The sequence below is a fragment of the Camellia sinensis genome, chromosome 14, assembly GCF_055761805.1.
Source record: "Camellia sinensis isolate YWXY chromosome 14, ASM5576180v1, whole genome shotgun sequence".
Taxonomy (NCBI): Eukaryota; Viridiplantae; Streptophyta; class Magnoliopsida; order Ericales; family Theaceae; genus Camellia; species Camellia sinensis.
In genome coordinates, this window is record NC_138974.1 from 5,314,801 (window position 1) to 5,323,498 (window position 8,698).

Genomic DNA, 8,698 nt, shown 5'->3' on the forward strand with positions numbered 1-8,698 from the left:
GGCTTCATATATATATAGTCATAAAATGGTTTAAATAAATGCAACAATATTTTTCTGTTACAAAAAAAAAATAAAAAAGACGTTGCCTTACTCTTTTGAACATTTCTCTTTTCACCCATTTTTTCATCTTTCTATCTCTCTGTCTCTGTCTCTCTTCTCTTTCTCTCTCTCACTCATAACTCTTCTCTGTCTGTCTGTCTCTCTCTCTATGTGTCTTTGTCTCTCTTATCTCTCTCTCTCTCTCTCTCACGCATCACTCTTCTTTATCTGTCTGTCTCTTTCTTTCTCTCTATGTCTCTGTCTCTCTTCTTTTTCTCTCTCTCAGTCATCACTCTTCTCTGTCAGTCTGTTTGTCTGTCTGTCTCTCTCTCTCTTTCTTTCTGTGTCTCTCGTCCATCTTTCTTCTCTTTATCTCTCTTCTCTATCTGTCTCTCTTCTCTCTCTCTTCTCTTTATCTCTCTCGATCATCTCTCTCTGTCTCTCTCTCTCTCGTTTATCTCTTTTCGCTCTTTTTTTTTTCTCTCTCTCTCTCTTTGTCTATATCTTTTCATCCATTTTTTCATATTCCTTTCTCTCTTCTCTTTCTCTCTCATACTCATTACTCTTCTCTCTCTGTCTCTCTCTCGTTTATCTCTTTTCGCTCTTTTTTTTTCTCTCTCTCTCTCTCTTTGTCTATATATTTTCATCCATTTTTTCATATTTCTTTCTCTCTTCTCTTTCTCTCTCACACTCATCACTCTTCTCTCTCTATCTGTTTGTCTATCTGTCTCTCACTCTCTCTCTGTGTCTCTCACTCATCTATCTCTTCTCTCATCTCTTTTCTCTCTCTGTCTCTTTCGCTCATCTCTCTTCTCTTCATCTCTCTCGTTCATCTCTTTTCTCTCTATCTTTCTCTCTGTCTCTCTCGTTCATCTCTCTTATCTTTATGTCTCTCTCGCTCATCTCTCTTCTCTCTATCTCTCTCTGTCTCTCTCGACCATCTCTCTTCTCTCTATGTCTCTCATTCTCTATCTCTATCTCTTTTTCTCTCTCTCTCTCTCCCACTATGTTTGTGTTGCTCACTCTCTCACTCTCGTCTTCTCTATTTATTGAGCTCCCTCTCGATTTATCGATCCACTACAAGAAAATACACTTTTAGCGACCACTTTGTCTCTCTCTCGCTCATCACTCTATCTCTCTCTCTCTCCTCTATCTGTCTCTCACTCATTTCTCTCTCTCACCACCCATCTCCTCTACCACCTTCACCATTACTGCAAACGTCATTCCACCACCACCATTATTTCCATTGTCGCTACTTCACCTCTACGACTACCATTACTACTACTATCGCCACCACTTCACTACCACCACTATCACTACTGTCACTACTACTACCATTATTTCTCTTTCACCCCTGCCACTCCATTTACACTACCACTACCACAACTTCACCACTAATCTCTTTCGCCATCACCATCACCACCACCATCATCTTTTATCCACCACCTTCACCACTATTGTCGCTCCTTTTCATCTACCACAAAAAATTAGTTCATGATTTTTAGTAATAAAAAAAAATAGGCCGCAGAAAAATATTTTTATTGACTACAAAAAATTAACTTTTATTTTGGTAGAAAATATTTTTCATTAAAATATATATTACCCATACTTCTACGAAATAAAAAATAATAATATTTTTTTTCATTAAAATAAAAATGAAGCAAATAAATTTTCAATCTTAGTAACTAAAAAAAAAAAATTAAAAAAATTCATTAACTACAAAAAAATATATATTTTAACAAAAAATAAATTTATTTATTTATTTATATTTTTTATTTTTATTTTTGATTCCCGCCTCTTTATTTTTTTACATTCCCGCTTCCCCCTTTATTTTTTTCCCACCCCCTCCCCCAACAAAAAAAATCTCAAATCTCAAACCCAAAAAATCCCTAATCTCTTCTTCCCCCCCCCTCTCTCTCTCTCTCTCGATCGATCGACGGCGAGCGGCGGCAGACGACAGGTGAGCAGCGGCGGATGACTGCGAGCAACAAATGAGGCTGCTGTGTGAATGGAAAGGGCTTCGGAGTGTAGGAGCAGCAGCGTTGGCCTCCTCTTCCGCCACCTCAACATCTCAAAGGAAGTCCCAAATACAGAGGGAAGAGATTCCACTTGGTCAATATCAATATCAGTAAGTAACTATAGCTAGAGATTTCTGTTTTGCTTGAGATGAGTGAAATGGCCAGACCCAAAGCTGATAAGGTATTATGTTCAGCACATGAGTTTAAGGCTTGAAGTGGTGATACTTAACTTTCTGGCTGCTGAATTTGTCGCAATAAATGTACTTAGATGAGAAGTTGCTGTCTCTGTAGGAGTTCAAGAGAATTTGGGATTTTAAGAGAGAGAAGAACGGACAAATAAATGGTGACCTAGACCCTTGGGACGAAGCATACTTCACAAGGTTGATGAAGTCTTCTGCTTACAGCTTGGACTCCTTGGTAAGCAACATGCTTATGTTTTCTGTTTTCTCACAGTCCACATAATTCTAGTGGATTTTGTGGTCGACCGATGACTTTAGGCAATTCTAAGGTTTTTCCTATGTTTAGAAGATTTCTGAGTTGTGATTGTTGAATAATTTATTTTATACTTTAGATTCAGAAATTGCAATGATTGTCCTTGATTTTTTTTGCAGGTTGTAGCATCATATTTTCCTTTGACACAATGTATAGAGGGTTTGAAGGCGCTGGTTGAGTTATTATTTGGTGTGACATTTCGTAGTATCCCTCTTGCACCTAGGGAGTCATGGCATACAGATGTGCTTAAAATGTCCCTTTATCACCCCGAAGAGGTACATATAAGACTTCCTTTTAAAAGTTATAGTGCTTTAATCATTTAGGAAACTACTGAGGTATAAATGAAAAGATTATAAGTAAAATGTTTGTGGCTGGTATATAGGAAAGGAGATTTGTTAATTTAGTGAACCAAATTAATTCCTTAAAGATTTGTTGAGATATTTGGAATTAATTTTGTATGAAATGAATTTAGTGCATAAGTTTCTACCTTCAAACTTAATGTTGAGCATGGTATGATGGAGCTTTCTACCACCATGATAGTGGAATGGCTCAGTTTATTTCCCATAGGCCTTCATAGAAAATCTAGTTCACATTTCGGCTTGCAAATCCATGTGAAATGTCCAGTTAGAATTAATAGTCTACAAGAATTTTCCAAAAAAGTAAACTGCTGTTAATTGTGGATGATGTTTAAAATCAAGTCATTTGCTTCTTCTTTTTTTTTTTTTTTTTTTTTTACATAATAGGAAAACTGGGTTCATTATGCTTATGATTATATTGAGGTGAGCTAAATTAGTGTTGCTTCTCTTTTTTCTTCTGATATTTATAACATAGTAGAAATTCATAGAGTGTAACTGCCACAATTAAAGAAATACATAATTAATTGTTATGAAAAGACCCACAGCTAATCAATAAACCAATTATTTTATTCATAATTTTTTTTTTTAATAAAAAGAGACTTTGTAAACAAACGAGTGGGTTTATGGAGAAGAATCGTGATTTATTACACTTGGATACCATTCAACTATTATCTTCTTGCAAATGTCACATTCCTCAGGTATTTGCATCGTCTTTGCTTGCTCAATCTGAGAAGCCTGTTGTTGGTGCACTATATAAATCAGGTGGAGCAGACTCCCAAAAGTTAAGTGTTGTAGCAAAATTTAAGGTACATTCACTTTCTGGAGTTTTGTTTGTCCCAAAGGCTGATCATGGAATTTCACATTGTCGCCATTTATGCTAATTAGAATAGCATGAATGTCTGAGAGGCATTGTGTGACATTTAGGGCACTTAAATTTTATTTCTTCTTTTATTTTTTTGCTTTTTGTGCGTATGTCTTTTGATTTGCAATTGAAGTAGCAAAACAAAGAAAAGGGTGTCTGGGCCATTTACATGGATAGTAATTTTCTTTAACAACCCATTCTATCAAATTAAAGAGGCACAACATGACTTATTCGAGGACATAAAATTTTTAAATACAAGATAGCGAATCAGAAATGTCACCAAGTAATGAGAGTATTAGTAGCATGGACACTTCTAGGGAGGACTTGTTTCCATTTTGACAACAGTTTTTAGAGTCTCTAATAAGACCTATGTGGTGAATCTCTTGGCATGACTAAGGTTTGACTTTCTTGGGAATGCAACCCACCACCCCAAATATATTTTGAAACATTTCTAAGAGGTGTACATTATATATGGCATTTGTGGGATTTCGTCTTTCATATTTTGCATTTGTATGTAGAATTTTTAGATATTTATTTACATCACATTTTTCTTATATTATATGCATCAAAAGTATATGAATAGTAATATGGTGTTAACTCAAAGGCATCATAAACCATAAAAGGAACTTTTTGGACAAAAGCTTAAGCAGTGGCAAGAATGGATTTGAACTTCTTAGGTGAACTTCAATCATATTGAAAGCGATATTTTACTGAAGTTTAAAATAGTGGTGATTGATGAACCACTTATGGGGTGTATTGTTAATTAAGATCATGTACAAATTGATTACAGAGGTTTGGCCCATGTTTCTATGACTAGTCTTATTTATGATCCAGATGTAGATTCCAAAATGTAGGAATATTTCTTTATAGAATGTGAAATATGAATATTTTTCTATGTACATAAGAGTTGGAGGTTACATATGTTGTAGCCTTGAAATAAATAATCATCAAATTTGTGTCTTAAATTTGGGGTGACTCTTGGTTTTTCATATGCACATGGGTTTGTGTCTGACACAAATGATGGATTAGAAAATTGTAGAAAATTTAGGGCCAATTGTTCGAATATCAAGATCGGGCTTTCAGGATGAGTTAGCTTCTTTAATTTGATTCATGTTGTTTGCTGATATTTAGGGCCAATTGTTCCAATTAATGCAACGTTTAGAGAGTACAACACCACATTCCATTCGTTGTATCAAACCCAACAACGTTCAATCTGCTGGAATGTATGAACAAGAACTTGTGCTGCAGCAACTAAGATGCTGCGGGGTCCTAGAAGTTGTTCGAATATCAAGATCTGGCTTTCCTACCAGGATGACTCATCAAAAGTTTGCCAGAAGGTAAAGAAATATGGTGTCATTTTATTTAATTTTTTTAGTTCTATTAACATGCTAAAAATTGTGTAATAAATTCTCAAGCATCTGATTTTTCTTGTCTCAATGATCCTTTTATTTTTATTTTTACAATGCCATCTTTTCATGTATCTTGCATTAGGTATGGTTTTCTTTTACTGGACAATGTTGCATCATAAGACCCACTAAGTGTTTCAGTTGCAATTCTTCATCAGTTCAATATTCTGCCTGAGATGTATCAAGTTGGCTACACAAAATTGTTTTTCCGCACTGGCCAGGTAAGATGTACACTTTCAATTGACTCTGCAATCTAGTTTATTCAATAAAGATGCAAATATTTAGTTAATCCTACTAAGGCCTTCATCCTAGCAGGGTAAAAGTTGAAAATTTTCTGTGCATATGGACGGGTTGGCCCACATTGAGTAAAAACAGCTTGAGTTGAGCTACCTTTTTGCATAACTAAAGTCAGTAGTAGCTTGATGATAAAATAGATATCACACCTTCAAAAATATCCAAATGGATACATTGCAAAATATTGGTATTTGCTTTGGAAGACCATAGAAAAATATATAAATATCAAAGTAAAAAATCAATGAAAAAGGATATATTTAGGTCTTGAACGTACAGATATATTGCAAATTTCATGGATTGAATTTTGATTTTTTTTTTTTTGTGATTTTTTAGATAACCAAATAAAAGTTTTAAAATTTTTTAAAAATTGAAGTCAGAATTTAAGAATCAAACATGGTGATTAGTTTTTGTTACAGTATTAAAATTTATAATTTTTTTTGTATTTGATGTTATAGTAGTTAAATTTTTATTTTTGTATTTGATTGAGATGTTTAATTATCCATCTGGGATTTGATGACTAACAAAAAAACTGTTATATTTGATGCTATAGTAGTTAAATTTTCAGAAAAGATTGGTAGCTCGAATCTGTGGCTCGAAAAATGGCTCAAATTTTATATGCACTCACATATTTTTCTACACCTCCATTGTTCATCTCAGTTTACCTTTCACATATCTTTAATGCTATGAAATTGTACTTTGTAGTTCTAATTTAAGCTCATTTACTTGACTATGTTAGTCTCATTTATAGGGGCTGCTATGGTTTTCCATGGGTTTTAATACTTTATTGCAAGCCAGTAATGGAAATTTCAATTTTTCATTTCTTTCAGTGACATGACAAAATATTATTTGTTGGCATCCTTTGTTCTACACATAAAGCATAGTGAGTCCAAGGATTCTGCTATAAGCCCAAGAATTTTGTTGTCTGGTCCTGCAGGTGAACAAGACCATCTCCTTGTCCTAGAACATTTTACGATCTCTCTTACTCAAAATAAGTTTGAGTCTATGAGTGGTGAGGTTTTTGAGTGATTTTTACCCAAATTTAAATTTGATATAGGTTTCAGTCAAGGGTTGGAGATGCCATTATATCACTGTGTATTCTATATTTAATTTTCGTTTTGAGACTGAATAGTTATTGTTTGTCTTTTATTTGTAAATATTTTAGATTCATCATGATATGACAGCTCATTTATCTCACTATTTTGTATATACGGGCCATAATTTGTATCTAACGGGAAATCAACTAAGGAGTGACTGCAGTGATGTCCCGATCATACAAGCATTGCAGAGAGGTGTTAGAGTATTTGCACTGGACATCTGGCCGAGTTCCACAAAAGATAATGTCAATGTTCTTCATGGAAGGTAATGGTGCTAATTTGCAAATGGCAGTCAATTCTAATATGGGAATTTTGAACCCCCCAAGTTATACTTTAGGATTATATCTCTATGTGACTTTGTATATGATGGTATCTAGAACATTTTTTACAAATGTGCAATTACCAGTATGTGTATACCCAAGGAGCTGAGTTTTTTTTCTTCTTTCTAAGGAAACTCTGGCCAACCTCTCAAGCGTTTAGAAGTTTCTAGGAGCTCAAATAGAGAAGATGATGAAGAATGGTCGTTGATATCTGAAATGCACTCAAGGTATTTGCACAATTAACATTCAATTGCATTTCTTTTGTAGAACATTAAATATTTGAGATTGGTAGAGCCTCTTAAACTAAGTTGTTGGTTATAGTAAAATTTCTGTTGAACTTGCAATTTATGTGGGTTAAGTGACATTTTATTTTTACACGCTTCATGTCATGCTAGAGGTATTTAATGTTAAGACATTTGAAGGGGTGTGATCAGTCGGACTTTATCTTTTGTGAGACTAGAACAATCTCTACAAATAGTTAGTTTATTCATATGCTTCTAGCGGTTTTTGAATTAATTTGTGTTTTTATTTTTCAGGTTAGAATTTTTTTGGAGAGATGCAAAATATGGTCAAAGAATTCAAGAACTTAATTTTTCAAGTTTTTTCATTTTTTAATATATGTAAGCACAATGTAAAACTTTTTATTTAATTCCTCTGTATATAATTTTGAACATATTTAACTTTCATTTATGAAATATATGACGTTATTCCATTCAATATGTGATTGTGATTCAAAGTATAGTATATAGTGTGTATTACATTCTTGAAATGCGCGTACAAAAATAATATTGATTATTCTTCAAATATGTCAAATTCTTTTTTTTATCGCAGGTTTTATTAGTTATTAATCACACTTAAAAGATGTGATCTAAATATTATTAATCACACTTAAAAGATGTGATGAAATCGTTTTTAATGACACTTAAAAAGTGTGATTAAAAATGATCCCTTTTAATCACACTCCTAAAGACCACACTTAAAAGATGTGATTTAAATGTTTTTAATCACACTTAAAAGGTGTGATCTAAATATTTTTAATCACACTTAAAAGATGTGATGAAATCATTTTTAATGACACTTAAAAGTGTGATTAAAAATGACCCCTTTTAATCACACTCCCAAAGACCACACTTTAATAAAACTTAAAAGGTGTGATTAAAACACATACATCACACAAAAAAAGTGTGATCTTTATCTGTATTTGTAGTAGTGTGCACTTTTTCCCGGACCCGCACTAGGCAAAGGAAAAGTGGATCTAGACTGCTGTGGTTGGGACTGGGATGGATAGGTGTTCCTACTCTTCTTGTTCTACCTATAGTTTCCTTAAGACTTTTGGGCCCCTAGACCTCAAACTCCGAAGCCTCTCCTCCTCGGCTTGTATGAAAATTTCTACGTATGTCGCCGTCTCCACAAGACGGTCATATACCCAAATCATATTTTTGACAAGCTTGAACATAATTTTTGTTTTCAATTTCTTTTCAAATTCAATGCAATGGCGCTCTTCCGTTGCCACCAACTCTGGTGCAAATATGGACAAACTAGAGAAGACCGCCTCAAACTCGGCCACGGGCATGTTGAATTGTTTGAGGTCTTTAAACTCCTGCCTCAATCTCCTCCTAGCAGTGGGAGGTATGTACTTAAAAGCAACCGCAAAGGCTTCCCATATCGGCTCCACTCTACCCTCGGCATATTTCCACCATTGACCCGTGTCTCCCTTAAGGTAATAACTCGCTAGAGTCACTCTTAGTTCACTATCTTCGATGTGAAGCATTTCAAATGTCTTTACAGTTTGTTCGAGCCACTCATCTGCTTTCTTG

The 8,698-nt window shown here is 34.2% G+C and overlaps 1 protein-coding gene across 5 annotated transcripts; it reads left to right on the forward strand.

Moving 5' to 3' along the window:
* Positions 1-1,918: 1,918 nt before the first annotated feature.
* Positions 1,919-7,554, forward strand: LOC114299011 (myosin-3-like). Of its 5 annotated transcripts, none has more exons than XR_014350964.1 (8): positions 1,919-2,167; positions 2,349-2,474; positions 2,669-2,824; positions 3,604-3,711; positions 4,899-5,104; positions 5,259-6,401; positions 6,713-6,826; positions 7,012-7,554. XR_014350964.1 is itself a non-coding variant. In XM_082906310.1 (6 exons), the coding sequence occupies exons 1-6, from the start codon at positions 2,048-2,050 to the stop codon at positions 5,293-5,295; spliced, it is 753 nt and encodes a 250-aa protein (XP_082762436.1). In that variant the 5' UTR covers positions 1,919-2,047; the 3' UTR covers positions 5,296-7,554. The 5 variants fall into 5 exon arrangements, 1 of the variants encoding a protein (XP_082762436.1); XR_014350965.1 differs by having other exon boundaries at positions 6,725-6,826; XR_014350963.1 differs by having other exon boundaries at positions 5,259-6,826.
* Positions 7,555-8,698: the final 1,144 nt, after the last annotated feature.

Coding starts and splice junctions, on each gene's coding strand:
- LOC114299011 (XM_082906310.1), top strand. CDS start 2,048: ATGGAAAGGGCTTCGGAGTGTAGGAGCAGCAGCGTTGGCCTCCTCTTC. Junction 2,825..3,603: donor CCCTTTATCACCCCGAAGAG/GTACATATAAGA, acceptor CACATTCCTCAG/GTATTTGCATCGTCTTTGCT. Junction 5,105..5,258: donor CATCAAAAGTTTGCCAGAAG/GTAAAGAAATAT, acceptor ATCTTGCATTAG/GTATGGTTTTCTTTTACTGG.